Source organism: Lodderomyces elongisporus, chromosome 4, assembly GCF_030384665.1.
Source record: "Lodderomyces elongisporus chromosome 4, complete sequence".
Lineage (NCBI taxonomy): Eukaryota > Fungi > Ascomycota > Pichiomycetes > Serinales > Debaryomycetaceae > Lodderomyces > Lodderomyces elongisporus.
In genome coordinates, this window is record NC_083676.1 from 1,355,637 (window position 1) to 1,377,674 (window position 22,038).

The 22,038-nt window shown below is 37.1% G+C and overlaps 8 protein-coding genes across 8 annotated transcripts; 6 read left to right on the plus strand and 2 right to left on the minus strand. All coding sequences in view use genetic code 12, as the record gives it.

Moving 5' to 3' along the window:
* Window positions 1–334: 334 nt before the first annotated feature.
* Window positions 335–3,232, plus strand: ASE1 (Microtubule bundling protein; the record flags this gene model as incomplete). Its single annotated transcript, XM_001526199.1, has 1 exon — window positions 335–3,232. The coding sequence occupies one exon, from the start codon at window positions 335–337 to the stop codon at window positions 3,230–3,232; it is 2,898 nt and encodes a 965-aa protein (XP_001526249.2).
* Window positions 3,233–3,446: 214 nt separating this feature from the next.
* On the minus strand, window positions 3,447–5,129 carry SIS2 (Protein phosphatase 1 negative regulatory subunit; the record flags this gene model as incomplete). The annotated part of the gene is made up of 1 exon (XM_001526200.1): window positions 3,447–5,129. The coding sequence occupies one exon, from the start codon at window positions 5,127–5,129 to the stop codon at window positions 3,447–3,449; it is 1,683 nt and encodes a 560-aa protein (XP_001526250.2).
* Window positions 5,130–5,976: 847 nt separating this feature from the next.
* On the minus strand, window positions 5,977–8,400 carry PVL30_003653 (uncharacterized protein; the record flags this gene model as incomplete). Its single annotated transcript, XM_001526201.1, has 1 exon — window positions 5,977–8,400. One exon carries the CDS (start codon window positions 8,398–8,400, stop codon window positions 5,977–5,979), a length of 2,424 nt encoding a protein of 807 aa, XP_001526251.2.
* Window positions 8,401–13,021: 4,621 nt separating this feature from the next.
* Window positions 13,022–15,121, plus strand: PVL30_003654 (uncharacterized protein; the record flags this gene model as incomplete). The annotated part of the gene is made up of 1 exon (XM_001526202.1): window positions 13,022–15,121. One exon carries the CDS (start codon window positions 13,022–13,024, stop codon window positions 15,119–15,121), a length of 2,100 nt encoding a protein of 699 aa, XP_001526252.2.
* Window positions 15,122–15,605: 484 nt separating this feature from the next.
* On the plus strand, window positions 15,606–17,099 carry TEF4_1 (elongation factor EF-1 gamma subunit; the record flags this gene model as incomplete). Its single annotated transcript, XM_001526203.1, has 2 exons — window positions 15,606–15,804; window positions 16,051–17,099. 2 exons carry the CDS (start codon window positions 15,606–15,608, stop codon window positions 17,097–17,099), a joined length of 1,248 nt encoding a protein of 415 aa, XP_001526253.1.
* A 2,291-nt stretch (window positions 17,100–19,390) lies between these two features.
* Window positions 19,391–19,624, plus strand: PVL30_003656 (uncharacterized protein; the record flags this gene model as incomplete). Its single annotated transcript, XM_061119497.1, has 1 exon — window positions 19,391–19,624. The coding sequence occupies one exon, from the start codon at window positions 19,391–19,393 to the stop codon at window positions 19,622–19,624; it is 234 nt and encodes a 77-aa protein (XP_060975480.1).
* A 33-nt stretch (window positions 19,625–19,657) lies between these two features.
* Window positions 19,658–20,566, plus strand: PVL30_003657 (uncharacterized protein; the record flags this gene model as incomplete). The annotated part of the gene is made up of 1 exon (XM_001526204.1): window positions 19,658–20,566. One exon carries the CDS (start codon window positions 19,658–19,660, stop codon window positions 20,564–20,566), a length of 909 nt encoding a protein of 302 aa, XP_001526254.2.
* A 29-nt stretch (window positions 20,567–20,595) lies between these two features.
* PVL30_003658 (uncharacterized protein) lies at window positions 20,596–21,054 on the plus strand (the record flags this gene model as incomplete). Its single annotated transcript, XM_001526205.2, has 1 exon — window positions 20,596–21,054. One exon carries the CDS (start codon window positions 20,596–20,598, stop codon window positions 21,052–21,054), a length of 459 nt encoding a protein of 152 aa, XP_001526255.2.
* Between the last annotated feature and the right edge of the window lie 984 nt (window positions 21,055–22,038).

Genomic DNA, 22,038 nt, shown 5'->3' on the forward strand with positions numbered 1-22,038 from the left:
TTTTTTTATCTTTATTTTTTTTTTTTTTTGATTTTGTGAAACTTTTTTTGCGCTCTCTCATCCCGCCATACTATTCTTCCTTTGTTTACATTTACAATGTTTTAAGTATGATTATCGCTATAGTCTCTTTTCGCACTTTTTCTTTCCTCCTTCTCTAGAATATCTAATTTCATAACAAACAAAACGAAAGGAACGAAAACTAATATATTACATTTGCCTAAACCTTGAAATTCACTTTATCATCAGCTTAAAGTTAGTTTAGGATTGCTTTATCATTGATTGCAATTAGGGTTGATAACAACTCTTGAAATTAACCTACCTTATCCACTATCACATGGAACTGAATCTTCACAACCACATATCCTTTATTCAAAGTGCAATTAAACCAACAACCACAGCAGGCTTAGACACATTTACCAAATCACAAATGGAGTTTGAGCACTCACTACATAGCACACCAAAGCAATCAGTTTCTGATATTGACAACAACATCAAAACGAAGAGCAGCAGGAACCATTATGAACTGCGACATACACCAATCAAACAACACGACCCATCATCCTTTCAAAAGCAGGCTCTGCTGCCGACATTTATATCGGAACATGAAATGCCAACCGATGATGACTTGATGCACAATTTGGGTGCTATTGAAAGCAATGTCAGTGAAGCTTTGAACGAGTTGAGCTCCACATATAAGACCATTGGCTACTCTTCTCGCGAGATTGCCTCGAAAAAGACAGAAATATTTACTGCGATACATACCACAATCAATAATTTTGCCGAGAGCTTGCAACGAGAACAAACCACAATTGAAAATGAATGTGAATGGCTACGGCAGCAAATATTGATAATATTGGCTATGATAAATGATCAAAAAGGTGATAAATCGCTAAACTTACTACAAAGGGGACTTGTGTTTGCCAATGAAGAACAATACTCCGATGGATACAAGCAAGACATTTTAACAAAATTATCCAATTCAAATTATTTTTTACCTGTTTCAAAGGAAGAGAAAGGACATGATGATGGACAAGAGTTGACTATTGAACAGCAGTATGACTACATGACTCAGAATATACCCAAATTGACCTTGATTGAACAACGTTCCCAATTAAATGACGTATTTATTGCCGTATTGAAATTATTTGTAGCAAAATTCAAGAAGTTCAATGCTTTAAATATGGAGTATGCAAATTATACCGATATTATGGGCGATGGTGAGTTGGAACTTATGGGAGATATGCACGACTCAATACCGTCTAAAAGAGATGCCGAAATGCACTATTCGGTAATTACTGAGTTTGAAGAGCAAGTGAAAATTGCTATGCCCGCTAAAAGTGCTACTGGACCCAGTTCTGCAAATCTTTTTATTTTAGCGAGCCCTCATAAATCTCATCATCTCCAACAACATCAACAACAACAACAACAACAATCTCTGGCACATGAGGATAGCTTGGAGATTGATAATTCACGTATTGACCGACTAAGAGAGCTAAACTACCAATTGGTGCGCATCATTAGAAGCTTGAAGATAACTAAAATCTCAAATGAACTTATGCTAAATTTAAAGGAACATACTGAGACTATAAGAGAACTTATTGAGCAACGCAAAGCTTTGATGCAAAGTCTAGCACAAACATCACTCGATTGTCTCAACTTACTACAATTGTCTGATGATCAGTTTGTTGGTCTTCAAAAATCTCACATTTCGTCACCACTACCTTCTCATTTACCAATTACTGTACAAGGTCTTCGATCAATAACCAAGAATCCACAATCTTATGGCATGCATACTGACCAAGTCCGGTACTTGGAGAAAATCGAAGATTTTTTGAAAGAAAAGTTAGATCACAGACAGAAGCAATGGACGATGTATTCTGAAAAGTGCTCAAGGTTGTGGGAGAAGTTGGGTGAAACCCAGGAATATATTGATGAATTCATACAGAGAAATAATTCTCTATCTGAATATGCTATGCGTAACTTTGCACTAGAGCTTAATAGATTGATGATCCAAAGGTCAGAGTACATTGAAACTTTTATCACCGATGCACGAAAAGAAATTGATCAACTTTGGGACAAAATGTTTTATTCACAAGAGATGCGCATGGAATTTCAATTTTATTCATATGATGCTGATTTAGATGATACAGATAAGGAAACAGTACTCAACTGTCATGAAGAAGAAATCGTGAAGCTTAAACAAGAATATGATAGTAAGGCGTCGGTTTTTAAGCTTTACAACGAGTTGGGTGATTTGATCAAAGATCAGAAATTCTTACAGGAAAGTTCGAAAAATAGTTCAAGACTATTGGACAAGAACTCGTGTAAGATTTTGCTCAATGAGGAGAAATTGCGGAAAAAAATTAACAAAAACATGCCCACAGTCATTGCATCCTTGAAACAAGCTATAAGTTCGTACAATCGTTCAGCATCGCTCAATGGAAGCAAACCGTTGATGATGAACGGAAAGGATTTCTTTGAAGAGATTTTACTTATTGAATCAGAGCAGCAAAGGTCGGGTGTACGGATGCGACCAAGAACATCGGCATCACCTCAAAAACGAGTAAGTTCTGCTCGTAATTCACCGGAAAAGCGCAACAATTCAAATCAATTTAGAGTACCTTCAAATACAAGATTAAGAATCAACAAATCACCGGTTTACTCAAGACCGCCTTCATATAGTCAAACTAAACTTCAAAATCTTAATCAAAACCAGAACCAGAACCAGAACCAAAACCAAAACCAACGCCGAAGTCCAAGCAATGACAAAAATCATATTTCAATTCTGAATCAAAATCAAAATCAAAATCAAAATCAATCTACAACTCAAAGCCGTGCATCTTCAGGAGCAACTACTAGGCATTTCAGCAACCCATTGAAAAACCTGATAATCAATTCTTCTTCAATAACTATGCTGCTTAGTCCTGAAAAGAGTAGCAGGTCAAATTCACAATTTGGCTCGCCGCCTATCAAGGACATTGGACAACCTTTACGGTCGCCTTTAAAAATAAGAGACCTTAACAGCAAACCTCCAGGTTTAAAGCCTGATTACTCGCCTGGTTTGAAATCCGAAACCACGTTGCATTTCCAACCCACCACTATTCAATCTCATTTTTTTGAGCAGAATCAATCTAATGTTACGAGCAGCAACGTGAACGACTCATCGACACTCATAGGCGACGACTACAATAATTGGCGAGAGGAAAAAATCCGTGAACTTCGAGAAATGTAAACATGCTCAATGATGTATAATTAGCCATTTTCGTATCGGAATGAAAAAAATAAAATGAGAAAAAATCTTATTGGCATGGCATCTTTATAATTAGTAATTAAATAGGACATTTTATGATGATAATGACCCCGTTGAATTGTTTGGCTATATTTTTTTAAACTGATTGTTTTTTGCTGACAGCTACACAGAATAGCGCTGGAACCAAAAAAACAATTTACAAGTCGAGATCTTTTATTCCCTTTTCGACTTTTATTCGGAGTGTTTCCTTCGCTCCATGGTAGTTGTCTTTGTTAATTTCACCACTCTTGTTGTCTATATAGCCATCATTATCGTCGTCATCGCCATCATCATCCTCATCCTCATCCTCATCCTCATCCTCATCCTCATCCTCATCCTCATCCTCATCATCCTCATCATCCTCATCATCATCCTCATCCTCATCCTCATCATCATCATCATCTACAATAGCAGAATTCTTATCCTTTTTCAAGCCCGTCTTTTCATCATCAATGCATCTTTCATCGTCTTCTTCTTCTTCTTCATCATCATCATCATCGTCTTCCTCCTCGGGGTATCCACCCAATTTCATAACAATTCGATTAACAACCTCATTCCAATCCATCATTCCCCCCATTCCTATATCACCATAGCTTCCAAACACCTTTTCCAGCGGCTTTAAAACTTCTATCCAGGGCATTTCTTCTGCAATTAATCTCAATTGTCTTTTTGTGGTAATTGCATTATAGGAATAGCTTCCCATGGCAGGGGCTAGTAGAATAGGATACGAAGTGTTCCAGGCACGTATAACATTTGTCAACAAATTGTCGCACAACCCAGTAGAGATTTTCGACAAAGTATTGGCAGTAAGTGGACAAATCACTAGGATATCTGCCCAGCGGCGTAGTTCAATATGCAAAACAGGATCCAGCCTAGCTTTCCATGTTGTCCATTCATCAGAGTCTCTCCATATCCTAACTCCCTTATTTTCCAAAACGTTTAAACTTTCTTGGAAAAGAAAATTCTCACTCGATTTCGTCATTATTAATTGAATTGTAATTTTGTCCTGTGTATAAATTTCGAATAGTTTGCTAATGATTAACTTGATCTTTCCGGTAGATAAAGCGCCACAAACGCCTAATAAGACGTGAATCTTCCCATCGTCCTGGGGTAATCGAGGATCAATGTTTGCATTCTGTTCTGCATTTTGATTGGCATTACTTGGTTGTTTATTTGTAGAAGTTGGATCTACGGCAGTTGCAGATGCCGGAGGCGCTAATAAATGTGAAGCTGTTCCAGCGGTAGCAGTCGTCGTTGATGAAGGAATGCCATTTACTCCTTCTTTTATGCTTTCTTGGCTTTTACTTCCATCTCTAGAAAACACCAAAGAATGTGCATTAATACCGGAGCTTGACCCAGATCCACTTCTCGATCTGTTTCCTAGCTTGTTTGGCCTCAAAGTTTCATCTACAAAGAAGTGAGCATGAACAGAAGGTGATTTGTGATGTTGTGGTTCTGCAGGAGGATTAACAGTATAGTCTATACTAGAAGTTGAGTTATTCTTTGTTGTAGCTGTTGCCAACAAGGATGACGGGGGTTTTTCCAAGCTGTTTAATTTTTGAATTAACGAATCTGAATTTAATCTATCTTTCAAATAAGCACCTCCCGCCATCACCACATCTTTCCTATTCGCATCAACCAGTGGTGCACCCTCATTCGAAAATGTTGACAATGGCAACAGCTGAGCCGAAGCATTTGCCGATGATTTCCCGGGATGATTAGTCGATGAAGAAGTTTGTGGGGTGGTATTTTTCGCTAGAATTGATGGTGGCATCTCTGCGTCATCTGACTTTGCCTGCAACTGCAATTTCTTCTCCTTCAAAGCAACCTCGGAAGTCATATCTTCGATGAGCAAATACTAGAATTGATTAGATTTTGATTGATACTATACTCTATCAAGATGAAAATTCGTTGTGGATTAAGTAGTGAATTTTTGCTGCTGAATAAAATTAAGGATAGTTAGCTTCGAGGTAGCCTCGCAATTCTCTGATTTGGTTGCTTAATTTTTGAGCTGACAAAAGTTTTTTTTTTAATTTTTTTATTTAATTTTTTTATTTTATTTATTTTATTTTTATAGCTTCTAAGTAAAAAAAAAAAAAGATGTAATATAAATGTATATATGTTTTTATAAGAGCAAGAAAACAAAAGAGGAAGAAAAGTTTTTATTTTTTTAAAAAAAAAAAAGAACACAAAGATCAAGATTACAGACTATGGTGGGGGGGGGGGGGGGGGGGGCCACAATTTTTGCCTGAACTTATCAAAATGGAGTGCACTATCATTTTCGTCAAGGCAACAATTATACAAGCAAAAAAGTGATGTAGAAGTACACTTATGAAACAAAAATATAACAAGAAAGCTGGGAAGGGAAAGGGGTAGAGGGACTGAAGAGTTAAGAAAGTGAAAGTGAAAATGGAAGTGAAAGTGGAAGTGAAAGTGAAAGAGAAAGAGAAAGAGAAAGAGAAAGAGAAAGAGAAAGAGAAAGAAGATGTATGTGAATAATTGAATGAGAAACGCGAATAAACTAAGACTAGTGTTGGATTTTAATAAGACTTGTAGAGAGAATGGGGAAAAAAAAATCAAAAAAGATAATTAATTAAATCTACTCCATGTTCTATTTGCTAAAGACTGTTTCATTCTTGGCTCCATTTGTGTTTTGTATTTCTACAATGCTCTAGTATACAAGCTATCTATAACCTCGTTGGTTGCTGGGATTTGTCATGGTCTAAAGACAAGTCTTGGAATAATTCGTGGGCACGGTCAGCCTCATTTAAACTTTGCTCCAATTTTTCGGAACCTTCAGGGGCCATTGGTGGTGGACTGTAATTCTCCTCTTCGAAATTGGACGACAGCGCAGGCTGTGCTACTGCTATAGGTTGCTTAAAATTCTTCATTGGGTACAGAGTAGGAGGAGCTGGGTAAGCATGATGCGGAAGGAGAGCTGGCGGAGGTTGGTATGTAGCATATGCTATACCAGAAGCAGATGGATGATAAAAGAATGGAATCGGATAGTATCCGGGACCATTGAATGAATTTGTATTCGCTGGTGTTGCAAATTGTGTTGCTTGGAAAGGAACTTGGGATTGGGGTATAAAGGGCTGTGGAACTTGAGACCCCTGTGAAGCTAGTGCATTTTGTGCACCTTGTGAAGTCTGTGGCATTTGAGGGCTTTGAGAAATCTGATAGTTTTGCGGTATACTTTTTGGATGTGTTCTTGGCCCCCTACCATAATATATTTTTTGTTGTAAGGAATTTCGCTCAAATGCTAGATTGCTTAATAATGAAGAGTTTGAGGGATGTGGTTGTTGTAGTTGCTGCTGTTGTTGTTGCTGTTGTTGTTGTTGTTGCTGCTGTTGCTGCTGCAGTTGTTGCCGTTGTTGTTGTTGTTGAGCATAAATAGAAGGTGAAACTTGCGGCATATATTCATTTGCAAACATTTGTGGAGCATTTGTCACCAAAGGAGCATGGTTATATGGTCCTTGAGGTGCAAGTGGCATAATGTTTCGAGACCCACTGATTGTGGATTGAAAACCCAGTGCATTAGATACAGGTACCGGTAGTGAATGTGGTTGTAGTGACAAATGTGCTGGTTTGATTTGCTGAAGAGCGTAGTTGCTGTAATGGGGAAACCTATCATATCGAACAGTGAGTTGTCGGCCTTCAAATTCAACATTGTCAAAGTACTTGATTATTTTTTCTGACGAATGTTGATCTTTCGTGGTTACAATTGCAAACCCTCGACTCTTTGTGAGGATCTGTGGCCCCATATGTCGGTACATGAGGAAACTACCATCCACAGAGACTTGTTGAATAGGAATCTCTACTCGTAATATCGAGATTGAGTTACCAGGTTCGATTTCGCTAGCTCTTTCCGAAAGAAACTTTTTCAACGAAGCCCAATTTGACGTATATGGCACATTCCCTATAAATAATCTTGTTGGGTTCACATTTATTAATTGTTCTGGATTCTTACCCTCTCCAACCTCTACCTGAATAGTATCAGGAGTTGCTTCGTGCAGTTGCTTACCTTTATGGTTAGATTGAAACTGTAAAGACTCCAGATGCGATTGTTCAGGTTGTGTTGCTTCTAATTCCGTTTCCGTTTTCAGTTCCGTTTTCGTTTCCGTTTTCAGTTCCTTAGCTCCAACATCTCTTGAAAATTGTCTATTCTGAACCATGTTCATTATAAAAGAAGGAACAGGCTGTTTCTGGGATAGCAGGTCATGCGTGCCTAAACTCGACGCACTTGAGCCTCGCGCATTTGAACGATGTGAAAACACCGAGTCAGCACGGCTACTGGCAAGCGAAGTATTTGATCTCCGGGATCTTACCCCTAATGCGTGTGATAATGAAGATGAAGTTGAAGATGAAGTTGAAGATGAAGTTGTGGAAGAGAAGTTGCGCTGAGCAAAACCGCTCTCCGTGTGCGATATACCTCTTTGTGGAGTTTGTGCCGGGACAAACGATTTGTTAAACTGCAAAGTATGATTTGCCAGTTGTCTCCTTCCATTTATCGACTTTTCTTCAATTCCGTTCTCCATTTCCAACGCCAACTTTTGGCCCTTATAAAAAGATTGGTCGAGTTTTTCAATTAGAATGTTGCAAAGTCTTAAATTTTCCACTTTGACCACAGCCCACCAGGGTTCATTTTTGCTCAATTTAACAATTTTGAACGTTGAGTTGTCAATATGACTTTGTAAAAAATCATTGAGAACCACTTCGCTGACACCATTTGCAATGTTTGCAATTCTAATCATATACGGTTTTGGTGTAATTCTGGAGTTACCAGGTGATAACGAGCTTGTATGTTTATCCAATAGTCGTGAACTCGATGGCTTGGCATTTTGGAGTTGTATGGCCGCATCTTCATCGTAATCGTCTCCAGTTTCCTCTTTTCCAACTCCTTTCTCGGTTTTTTGCTCAATTCCTTCCTCAGTATCTGCTCCGGTTTCTTCTCTTACCTCACCTCTTTTCTCTACCAGAAAGTTTGAACTTTTATACATGTCACTGGTTTTTGTGTTTTGTTGCTCGTTGGAAAGCTCTACTTTGCCGTCCAATTTGTTTCCCAAGCTCGCGCTCAATTCAGGGTTCTCTTCTGTTTGTGGCTCTCCCATGCTGCTTTTGATTAGCGCGGCTGGAACTTCTTTACGTTATTGAGCAGTTAAAGCACTATTTTGAACTAATATGAAAGGAAGAAAAAGAAAATAAAACAGATGAATAGGTTTAGTGGTGTATAACTCAATGTCTTCAACAAATGTAGTATGTGCTTTTTTTCACTTAGTGGAATATTCTTTTTTTTTTTTTGATTATTTTTTGAATTTTTTTTTTCTCTTTTATTTTTATTTTTCTTTTTTTTTTTCTACTTTTCAATTGTTATTGTAGATGTCAATGCGTGACTAAGTTATTGAGTGATTGTAGAAGACAAAATGAGAGTTTAATGGATCAAATCGGTAAATTCAGCATAAACAGAATATTCTTTCATATAAGTTGAGATGATAGAGGAGGAGGGAAAAGAAGCTCTGGTGAATGGTAGTCTCTTCTCTTCTGTTCCTTTTTTTTTACTTTTTCTTTCTTCTAACCAACGTCTGTTGATGTAAAGTTGGTTCAATGTGTTTATTTTTTAGTTTTTAAATTTCTTATCAAGTCCTTGATTTTTTCCTATTCTACTTCCACTTCCCTTTTCCCTATTATTGTTTTAGTTGATTCTTTGAAAAGGATGGCAGCAGAATGGAAGTATTAGAGTAGAAGAAAGCTAGGTGATTGGTTTTGAAAATAGGAATGAAAAAATGAAAAAAAAAACGAAAAGTTCAACATTCTTTAGAAAAAAAAAGGGGGCAATACAAAGTCCATCGACCCTAAATCTATAATAAACCATACAAATACTCTCTTTAGGGAAATCTTCTGGAATGCAATTATGTGCATCTGCATTTTTCCATCACTTAACCAAAAACAGCTGGAAATTGCTATGTAATGTGTCTTGTAAATTGGTTTTCTTTGAGAAATGGAGCATGAGCAACGAAAACCAAAATCAAAGGGGAAAAAAAATAAAAAAGAAAATAATGATAATAACAATAAATTAAATGAGAACAGAGCAATGGGCAAAACGTAATAGAGAATATGTAGTGGAAATTTGATGAACAGAAATTTAGGAAGTCCAACCTATGAAGTATGAAGATATTGTGGGAGTGGAAATGGGGAGGTGGGGGTGATAGTGGGGGGGGTCTGACGAATGGGGGAAAGATTGCTGCTCTGGTATGACGCAGACGATGAGTCGCCCAGAACTCTAATTTTCGGTTTGTTCTTCTTCTTGTCTTCACTGATTTTTCGGTTTTGGAATTTTGTTATTTGTTTCTTTGTGTGTGTATTCGTTTGTATGTTGACGTTTGTCTACATAAGAAGTACTGTGCGGATTACTGCATGGTGAGTTATAGAATGTATTGGTTAGAGAGATTATAGCTTTTTCTTTTTATCTATCTGATAAACACAAAAAAGTATGTAGCGGGCGGGACAACGACCCACTTGAATTAGATGGAGAAAGGATTTCTTTTTTCAAAAACAACAACAACAACAACAACAATGTACTACAAGTTGTCCATTCTCTGAGTTTAACCAGTGTATATTAACTTCTAGTTATTACTTGTTGACAAACAACATGATATCAAATTATAGTGTGTCGTTGATAGAGGCTAAGAACCGGGAAAAAAAAAAGCAAAAAGGGGTTTGTTCAAGGCTATTGAGGTTGTTGTGATTATTAGTAGAAGTATTATAATTTCGCAGCAAGTAGAAATATAGTCGACACAAAATCATTGGCTTTTATTTTTTTTATAATTCTTTATTTTTGTGTCTCTGTGTTTTGGCAGCGTGCGCGCGCGAGAGCGCAATCGCGCCTGAAACGCCCTCGCGGCCACACCCACTCCTCGCCTCATCTTCTTCGACAACTACTGATTGTTATTAGTATCAGTGCAAAAGCTCGTAACCATATTACTATTTGCAAGAAAGGCAATATCAGAAACTTACAGTATACATCTTGTTGCCTTTTCAATTTATAAGTCAAGTTATCTTATTATGAGTTTTACCAGGTTCTTTAACAATAGTAAAAACAGTGAACATACACCATCATGGAATATTTTTAGTTTTAGTTTTCTCTTTTTCTCTTTTTCATTTTTTAAATTACTCTTCATTCAAGTAGGAAGGATTGTGATTGTGCGTGTGACTAAGGCAGAAAGAAGAGATAGTTTATGGAAGTTACATTTCAAAAAAAAAAAGTTGATTAATAACCTGGGTAAATAGAAGGGGGGAAACCCCAGGAAGCTAATGCTTTAGCTGGAAAGTTTGTCATAATCTCAGCTATATTGTACTGTTGAAGATTAAAAACGATAATACTATACTGTGTGACAAACTGAAAGAACTTGACATGTTCAAAACACAATTTGTTTTTGGTTCAAAAACCTACCAAAAAAAAACTTTCATTTTAAGTTGAAAAAAAAATAGAGAGAAAAAAACAAAAAAAAATTCAAGATCACGTGACCATTTGTATTTATTTGCATGCAAGAAAACGCCTCGGTTTTTATATGCCTAATATAATCTCTTGCATTTCGCCATTTGTGTCAATCCTCCAGGATGCAGCAGGGGTTGCAAATGTCAGCGGGAACAAAGAACAAAAAGAAAATGTAAATGCACAACTTGTTTGGTTGATATCTTTTGATCCTGGGTACGAGAGTTGGATCAACAAGGAAATTGACAAAAAAACCAAAGTAAAAAATTTATACAAATGATGATAAAAACCAAGAGAAAGTGAGAAAAAAAAAAGGGTTTGCTGTCAAGTATTTGTGTGTGCACGCAGAGGGTACTTTTTTAATTAAGTTATAGTTAAACTTCACTAGGTTCAAATTGTGTTTCAAATGTGTTGAACTTCCCATCTATATATGCCATTTCTTTCTATCTCTTTTTTTGTTTGTACTTTTCTTTTTCTTGGTCAAGTAAACCTCCCCCCCCCGCTCATCGTTATCCATCGTAGCATACTTACTACCTAGCACAAGCATTCTATGACGAGGGAAAAGTGAAGAGGGTAGGAAAATAAAATGGGAGAGAGACTTTTTATCGATGCCGTAATACCCAATGTTTTTGAATTGGTGCCTTTTGATGAAAGAGAAAAGTTTGTATTGCAAAAAGCAAAAAGCAAAAAACAAAAAATGATGATACTCTCGGAAAAGTTTGAAAACAATCTTTACTCAATTCCATTAGCATTTAGTTGATAAAATGTATTTAAAGACAAGCTCATGTGTAAAGTTGTTTGGTACAAAAGTGTTCAGTATTTTCAAATTTTTTCGTTATTATAAGGATCGGTCTGCATATTGCAGAGCCGAAATGTGTTAAATCCTTTTAAAGTTGTCAGCTTTGCAGAATGTTGTTTCTATTGTTTTTTATTTTTTTATTTTTTTTATTTTTTTATTTCTTATTTTTTAGGGGGAACTAATCCTTTGATTTCCGTTCTTGAAAAACATGAGAATAGTTCATTGCCATTTTCATAACTTCCTTTTCGTACTAAATATTTCACAACTGTTTTTTTCATCTTTATTAGGCTTTAATTTTGCTCTCTAATTGTTGTAGTTTGTTGTTTGTTGTTTGTCGTTTGTTGTATTTTTGCTTTTTCTTCTGTTTCTACTTCTTGAAACTTAAAGTACAGAAGCCAAACCCCTCCATTCTACACACACAAAAAAAACAACAGAGGCTTTCCGTTACTTCATTACTCAAATACAAATTGGATTATAAGATAGATGAAACCATATTCAATAAACATTTTTCATATATTTATACACACATATATACAGGCATAGACATATCGATAACTCATAGCTCTCTCCAAATCAGAAGTCATTCACAAAACAAAAAAGGGTGCAAAAAAGAAACGTGCAAACACTAAACTTAAATATTATACAAAAGACATTTCTTACCCATTTCCAGATCCTCCACCTCCTCCCCCCCCTCTTTCTCTTTCCCTCTCCTTCATTCAAATAAACTTTACGTCCCCTACCACCCCAGAAAACCATTCTTTTGTGAAATCAATTACAAAACATACTAAGATTAAGAATAGGAATAATATTGATACAAAAGAAACCAATTAAAACAACAGAGGCAATACACTTGTAGCATATCAAGTGTTGAAATCCACTCCAAATTGTTTTCTCAGAATTTGAATATCAAGTGTCACACTTAAACATATTTATCCTGTGCTGACACATTCTTGCAACCATTGTTGGCAAAACAAAACTCGGAATACCATATATTACAATGACAGCTTAATCTTAAACGCATTTATTCAACACACACTCTCTCACACACACAAATATATATTCAGAGCATTATATAAGAAGTGACCACTCTAGGCTATTTAAGAGCATCACTAGTTAAACACAGTTACTCCCATTTAGTTAACTAGGAATAACAGATTTCCCAAAAGTTTTCAAAACATCCTATTTGCCTTTTGCTTTTTGTTTTTTTTTTTTAAAAAAATTAAAATAAAAGTACAGACACACAGACTCACAAATAAAAGTCAAAAGTCAAAAGAGTCAAAGGACTCTAAAGAATTAAAAGGAACCACAGGTTTGATCACATTATCCAGGAAAAAAAACGATAAAGAAATAGCTTTCACATTACAATAGTGCCCTAAAGTAACTATTGGCGAAAAAAAAACTCCCTATTAACTCGATTTCACTTACAACGTCAACCGGCAAAATGCCTAGAAGGAGATTAGATTCGTCCATACGAAGAAGTCGGACCAGATCGGGGTGCATAACATGCCGAGATAGACATATAAAATGCGATGAACAACAACCAATTTGCAAGAATTGCTTGAGGTCAAACAGAGAATGCTTGAAAGGTACTCGCTTGAATTTTAGACAGTATATATTTCATGACCCAGAAGAAGATCCAACTACATCGAGGTACTTGAAGATGCTAGAACTAAAACTGAAACTGAAACTGGAACTGGGACTGGAACTGAAACTGAAACTGGGACTGGGACTGGAACTGAAACTGAGGCCACTGCTGCTGCTGCTGCTGCAACTGTATAGAATATTGGATCACTCAATCACTGTTGCCGCGTTATATGATCACGTATCAAGATATCAACAATACTTGCCACTACATTCATTGGACGATCTAAAAGAGTCTGATATGAATTTCCACGACGATGGATTTGGCGCATTCAACCAACCATATACAAAATTAGAAAAAGACGCAGAAATAGAGGCAACAACAGAAGAAGAGGAAGAAGAAACAGCAGCAGCAGCAGAAGTGGAAAAGGAGATGACAATAGGAATGTATGCAGCAGATATTAATATGCTTGAAACATCAAACACGTCCTACATGAGAAGCTGTAGCACTTCTAATTACTTTGCCATACAACAAATGTCGCAAGCGCATGGATTACCCTCAGATCAACCAGTTTATTCAAATATGGCCGGCCATATAAACGCTGGTTTCCCAACCATGCCAACGCTGTTTGAAAAAATAAACCATGATGCTCGACTTTATAACGCAACACACCCACAAAATCAAATGGTTCCACTTCCGCAGCATCTGCAACCACAAGTACAACAGCCTCAACCACAAGTACAACAGCTACTTCTTTCTTCAGTTCCAGATTTTTATTCAACACAGCAGCTGCCCTCACAGTTACCACCATCACCACCACCCCTTCTACAACCACCACCTCTACCACCACCGTCACATAGTTTGTGGTTTCTAGACTTGACAAACGATGCAGAGATTTGGAGCACAATTATTCCAAGGTTGTGCCGCCAAAGTAGTGACACATTCCTACCTGATTGCTTGCAAGCAGCGTGTTCACCATCAATTGATATAAAATATTTACTGTTAACAACGAGACAGTTTAAAAGATGGAGTCTAATTGAATCTGCACTTGTTAACCAACAAAACATTACCATGTTTGAAACACTTTTGATTAGCATTTGCTTGATCCTTTACACCATCTACACCAAGAATGAAAAGTACAAACTAAACGATTTGCAACAGATGATACTCAACAGCGAATCAAAATTGTTTGAGAGCATTTTAGAAAAAATAACCCTGTTTTTAGTCTCCGTGGAAACACCGGCATCAGCCATAATAGTTTCAAGTATACAATCCATAACCATATTGAGGTTTTTCATTAATAAATTCCAAGATCTCACGTTTAACAAGCGAGATCAGAAGCAGAGGAAGAAAATGAAAAAGAAAATTGATCTTGAGACTATTGATAAACAAGGCGTGGAAGCCGGACTCGCAACTACAACTGAACCTGGTGGTGTTGACCTAAGTCATTTCTTAAAACTCAACCCATATGAAATTGGGTTTCTAAACTCATCCTATCGCGGCATTGACCGCAATTCTTTTGCAAGGGTCTCTGGATCTCAACCTACTTCAAGACAACCTTCTTTAAACCCCACTTTTACTCTACCAGAGTCGCAAAAAATATCCTCACTTTTATGGTACCTTATCAAATTGGATTACATAACAAACAACCCACTCGAAGCTAATAATTTTATATTCAGAGAAACTTATCAGTTTGAAAACATGTTTGAAATAGATGCACAGCCCTGGCCATTGGCGGATAAATCAAAGCTAGCTAGGATAGTTCTCGAGAAATTCACTATGAAATTATTAAACATACGCAATGACAATTTGGTTAGCAACATGAATTGGGGACTTAATAATATCTTTGCGCTGATAAATCAAAGTACAACATGGAGCGCTACCACAAAGTCACAATGGAGTAATTATTTCGAGTGGACTATTCGGTATGTGAATCCACCAGAACCACGTGCAAAATAGCAGAGTACAGCTGCACAATTATTTGTTACAAAATAATGAAAGAAGAGAAGAAAAAGATTTAGAAATATAATACAAAGAACAAGACCAATAACAAAAAAGAATGAGAATAAAAAAGAATTGAAGATCAGGCTCAATCAAAGAAACCAAAGCAAAGATAAAAAAGATATACCAACAGACCTATGAAAACTTATTTAAAAATTATATTTGGATCCAAAAAAACCAATTTGGTGAAGTTGTTGTACTTGAGAAGAATGGCAATGCCACAATTTTCCGTGAAGAAAAAAAAAATAATTCTCGACATCGGTGCACACCCTCTGAATTGATTTTCATTCTTGAGCTCAATTTTTTTTTTCTTTTTTTTTTTTTTCCTTTCTTGTCTCTCATTTTTCAATTGGCTTTTCCATTCTCCAAATAAAATTTTTTTCTCTCTTTCTTCTTCTCTTTTCACCCACTCTACTCATCTCTTAACCAGACTCTTTTTACAATGTCACAAGGTACTCTTTACATTACTCAGCAAATTAGAAGTCTTGCTCCAAAGGCTTTGATTAAGCACTTCAACTTGGATGTCAAATTGGCAGACAAAGATGCTACATTCGAAAAATACTTTCCATTGAACAAGATTCCAGCTTTTGTTGGACCAAAAGGATTCAGATTGACCGAAGTCATTGCTATTTGCATTTACTGTATGTATAACCTTTTTAGCTACTTTTTACCAATTGGTTTATTTGCAATTGCCCAATTGTGCAGTTGCCGATTTGAATGATGAGAAATTTTTTTCAAATATTAATACAGTTATCCCTGTCTTAATAAATTATGTCGAGAATACTTAATCTGAAACAAAAAAAAACCAACAACGGCAATTGTCTTTGGCTTTATTACGCTAACTTATCAATCATTGTTTTTACGGTAATACTAACAATATTATAAAGTGATCAACTTGGCTGATGCTGAATCTCCATTGTTGGGAAAGAATGCCGCTGCTTACGCCCAGGTCTTGAGATGGCTTTCTTTTGCCAACTCTGAGTTGTTGCCAAAGGAAGCTTCTGCTTTTAGACCATTGACTGGTGCTGACCCATACAACAGAAAGCAAGTTGAAGAGAGTCTTGCATACTTGAAGAAGGTCAACGGTGTCTTTGAAGAAAGATTATCCAACTTTACCTACTTGGTTGGTGAGAGAATCACTTTGGCAGATATTTTTGCTGCTACCGTTTATGTTAGAGGTTTCGAGTACTTGTACGGTGAACAATGGAGAAAAGAGTATCCTAGTATTACCAGATGGTTCAAGACCTTGATTGCTTCTCCATACTTGAAAGAGTTTGTTGGTGACTTTAAATTCATAGAGAAGCCAGTTGAATACACTCCACCAAAGAAAGAGAAGAAGGAGAAGGCTGCTCAAGCTCCAGCTGCTAAGAAGGAAGCTTCCGCACCAAAAGCTGCTGCTGCTGCTGCTGCTTCTGAACCAGCTGAGCCAGCACCAGCACCAAAGCCAAAGCACCCATTGGAGGCCTTGGGTAAGCCAAAGGCTGCATTGGATGAATGGAAGAGAGTCTACTCCAACGAGGAGACTAGAGAAACTGCTATTCCATGGTTCTGGAAAAACCAATATGACCCAGAAGAATGGTCATTGTGGAAGGTTGACTACAAATACAACGATGAGTTGACCTTGACCTTTATGTCCAACAACTTGGTTGGTGGTTTCTTCAACAGATTGTCTGCTTCAACCAAATACATGTTTGGATGTATGGTTGTTTACGGTGAAAACAACAACAATGGTATCACTGGTGCTTTCTTGGTCAGAGGTCAAGATTACGTTCCAGCTTTCGATGTTGCTCCAGATTGGGAATCTTATGAGTTCACCAAATTGGATGGCTCAAAGGAAGAAGTTCAAAAATTCGTCAACAACATGTTGGCTTGGGATGAGCCAGTCGAAGTCAATGGTGAGAAGAGAGAAATTGCTGACGGTAAAGTCTTCAAGTAGATCTTGAACTAGCTAGTTTATATATTTCTGTTTAATTATCTTTTTTCTTTTTTTTTTCTTTCTTCAGTGGTCAGCGACTACATTGTTCATTCTACATTTATATTTATAATTTATCAGATGTAACCAGTTTGTCATGTATACTATTCTAGCTTTTAACAAAATTTGTGTATATAAAAAAAAGGCGGCGGTGTGTCACATTGCGACACTAACTTGTCGCAATATGCCCATATTTCCACAAAGTGGAAATTCGTGCCAAACCCAAAAATGGGAAGGTTTGGCGAAGACAATAGAATTAAATGTAGAAATGAGAATATAAATAGAGGAGAGAAGTCGCATCTCGAACTACTCTCAATTTATATAGAATTATCGATAAATACTAGTTTTATTGGTCACCATAAGTTAGGCGCAATCTGCCGTGTATTCGTAGAGAATGGCCACTCTGCCGAATGCCTTCACTTAACAGATTGTGTCAGATAATTTACACCTTACACTTAAAACATTTGTTTTACTCAGTATACAATCAAGGAAGAATTCACTCCCTTCGAATATAGTCAATTGGTAGTTAAATATAATCGCTGGCACTAGTGAGCTAGGTAGCGAAATCTAGTGTACAGCAGTCGCACACTTACGAGGAGTGACGTTGCTATGTGACAAAATGGTGGTCCCTAGCAGGAACAATGACCATTCCTGCAACTTTGCAGATCAATTGACTCAGACAAACGATTGTTGCTGATTGATGTTTTAGTGCATTAAATTGTCAAACTGGAATGTGACACTGTCGCGAAAGTGATCACTATCCAGTATAAAATACTATCGGAAGACCCTACCCGAAAGACAAAGTTAGGGGATATGCTGAAAAGAAATGCATGAATGTTGGAGATCTCACTCCCACAGGGTGGAAGTCCCTAGGAACAAAGAAGGCCTAGCTGAAATAGCTGACGAGGAGAGCACACTCCCCTTGGGTGAAAGTCCCGTAAATTAAAAGACATCTAGCTGAAATAGCTGACGAGGAGAGCACACTCCCCTTGGGTGAAAGTCCCGTAAATTAAAAGACATCTAGCTGAAATAGCTGACGAGGAGAGCACACTCCCCTTGGGTGAAAGTCCCGTAAATTAAAAGACATTTAGCTGAGATAGCTGACGAGGAGAGCACACTCCCCTTGGGTGAAAGTCCCGTAAATTAAAAGACATTTAGCTGAGATAGCTGACGAGGAGAGCACACTCCCCTTGGGTGAAAGTCCCGTAAATTAAAAGACATCTAGCTGAAATAGCTGACGAGGAGAGCACACTCCCCTTGGGTGAAAGTCCCGTAAATTAAAAGACCTACTAAAATTACGGAAACCAGAGTATTGTGGGATTTCACAGCAGCAGCTCTAGCGAAATTCCTTTATGATGCTTTTATTGCTCGAGTGGGGTCATTTCAAGTGTTAAGGACTGACAACGGACCAGAGTTTATCAAGGGTGTTTTTGCGATACTTATTATAAACTCATGGAATCAAAGGAACCTTCTCAGTCCCGTACCACCCCCAAGACAATGGGATGATTCAATCATCCCATAAAGGAATTATTCGATTTATGTGCCTGTTACTCCCGAAAGCTTTGGTGGAAGTCCCCGAAATTAAAAGTATTTTATATTTGAAAGCTAGGAGAGCCAACTCCTCTTGGGTGGAAGTCCCAGAAATGAAAAGTGATTTATTTTTAAAAGCTAGGAGAGCAAACTCTTCTTGGGTGGAAGTCCCAGAAATGAAAAGCGCTTATTTACGATTGAGAAGATCAAACTTCCGTTGGGTGGAAATCCCATAAATAAAAGAACTTACAAATGAGAAGAGCAAACTTCCATTGGGTGGAATTCCCATAAAGTAAAGGTATTATAATTGTGAAGATCAAACTTCCATTGGGTGGAAATCCCATAAATTAAAGAAGGTTGTCACTACTTGTAGGATGCCTAAATATCTTACCTGTTTCAGAATCAAACGGCAAAATTGATGGTTGTTGACATGACACAATCGGGAAGAAATTCCGGAAGCGAAAATAATGCGAAATTGCTACAACTACTGCAAGTCGAAAAATTTCGATTTCGCGATGAGCCATCGTGATATTTATTCGCAATATTATTGGTCAGAGAAATTTATACTGAAAACAGGAGATGCCCTATACATATCCATGCTATTCTCGACAAAGTAAACGACCTTACATTGAACAACACCTAAAACCAGTTAACAAATTAGCCTATAGCAATACAACCATTAACATTGCAATGTACCTATCCAATCTTTACATATACTAAACAATATGTCAAACCCTGAAAACACTAAGCCCACAGAAAATAAAGTTCAACCTGACAAACCATATACTCATGTCCCAACACCTGATAGAGCTGATCTAAGACAGACGCTCCACTCAAACTCCACTATCGAAGATGAAGATACGTCCTCCATCGGTGATAATGTTAAACTGATTGTGCAAGAATTGGTAAAACCCAGTAGAGCAGATGTGACTTTAAAGAAACCAGTTACCATAAACTAAAACCAAGAATCTATATCAGAATTGGAAAATCGGATGACTAGGATTGAACAATCTTTGCTGAACTTGACTACGATGTTGACCGGTATCTCAAAAGGATTTCAAACTCATAGTTCTGAACCTGAAAATAAATCAAGAATGCTGGAACAACCCGTGCAATCGACGCCTACTATGGGATCAAATTTGTGTAACAGTCCAGCCCGTACTATACCATTGTATAACGAAAGTCTTGACATTCAAGGAGGTTTACAACCTTCTACCATTTATGACAGAACTTCCTACACTCTGCAATCAAGACCTGATGGTATCATGGTGAAAGGGTATGAAGAGACTTGTGAATATATTAATGAGATTCGAAGGAGGTTTATTGATGATAGTAAAGTTGAAGAAATTCCTTATATCATGCATCCGAATTCCGCGGTTGAGAAGACCTTTATGGCATACTACAATGCTTTAGCCGCGAATTTGAATAGGACACCTAGCGATGAACTAGCCTTGAAACGGTATAACGTTCGAAAGTTCCCGCCTATGAGAGTGAAAGATATAGATGGATTTCATTATTGGTTAAGGAGTATGGTTTGGTATAAACACACTTATTTCATTCCGGATTACTTAATCCGTGATACGATAATTGCAACAGCCAAGGAAGTAGATGATCCAACATTGACTAGGACCGTCCAAACGAGTTGCAAGAAAATAGACAAAGCGCTATATTCACCTATTAAGTATAACCTTATATTCAAGGACTGGAGAAAGAGTAATAATGATGAGAAGCCTACCGATATAATCAGGGAGGTGGATGAGATATTCAAGTTGAACATTCATCCACAGAGTGTGATGGTAAATGTACAAGGAGAAATTGAAAATTACCTTGAGAGTAATCACGTGAATGCTTTGCCTGTCGTGGATGGATCAGAATATCCAAGATGTTATATGAGAGACTAAGTGTGGTAATGGATCAAATTATATATTATATGAGTCCAGATATCAAGGTAGTAAAAGTTAATGAAAAAGGTTTAAACTATGAAATCACATTGAATGGATTCGAAATTAGGCACCACCTATATTCCTTGAAAATGGGTAGTCTAAAACAATTGTTGGATGTGGAAGGCGAAGTACCATATAATGATATATGGGATGCGGTTATTACAACATATGACGATAACATGTCACGTATACACGTCGTAGAACTGACTTTGAAGATGAAACAGACGAAAGGAGACTTGTGTCAAGTATGCGGTAAAATTGGACATGAGTTAGCAAAATGTTATAGAGCAAAAGAGGCAGAGAAACGTGGTACAATATTAATGAAGAATAGAAGGGTGTTTACTCCTGACGGCACTGAATTGATAATAAGCGGAAAAGAAACAATGATGAGAAAGTATCCGGACTTATTCACGAGTGCTGAAGGGCGACACCTGTATAAAGAATGAGAGCCGATAGTGATAATGATATAATATGGGTATTGAACAAATCTTCAGATGGTTGAAGTAAAGTGAATCAGTTCACAGTATTGAAGTTATGATTCCCAACTACTACTAAGATAATGATAGATCCTAAAAGAAGAACCCGTGAGACCATTAAAGTATGAAGGTTTGAAAACAAGAATACCCTAGTGCAGAGAAGAGGATGATTTTTCATGTCTGTTCCTATTGCAACTGAAGGCAAAGGAAACTTGATTGTACTATTAATTCTTTTCTCAAAGGGAGGGTGCGATCCATGAAAAAATCATCGCTGAAACCTATTTAAAGAAGTCACATGAAATTTAAACAAAAATTTCAAAGCATGTTTACAATGTTATAAAAGAGCAATCATGACGGTACTTCAAATCGAAAACAAAGGTTTGTGAATCTAATGATAAGACCAAATAAAAAACAAAAAATTTCAATGAGTTTACCAAATGAATTTACTCAATACACAAATACAAGTTGACCATTATATTGAATTAAGATTAACCGAAAGAAAATATTGTTAAGTCGAAACTCGTCGACATACCCCCCCTTACTCCCTCGTGGAGGGGGGAGGATTGTCACATTGCGACACTAACTTGTCGCAATATGCCCATATTTCCACAAAGTGGAAATTCGTGCCAAACCCAAAAATGGGAAGGTTTGGCGAAGACAATAGAATTAAATGTAGAAATGAGAATATAAATAGAGGAGAGAAGTCGCATCTCGAACTACTCTCAATTTATATAGAATTATCGATAAATACTAGTTTTATTGGTCACCATAAGTTAGGCGCAATCTGCCGTGTATTCGTAGAGAATGGCCACTCTGCCGAATGCCTTCACTTAACAGATTGTGTCAGATAATTTACACCTTACACTTAAAACATTTGTTTTACTCAGTATACAATCAAGGAAGAATTCACTCCCTTCGAATATAGTCAATTGGTAGTTAAATATAATCGCTGGC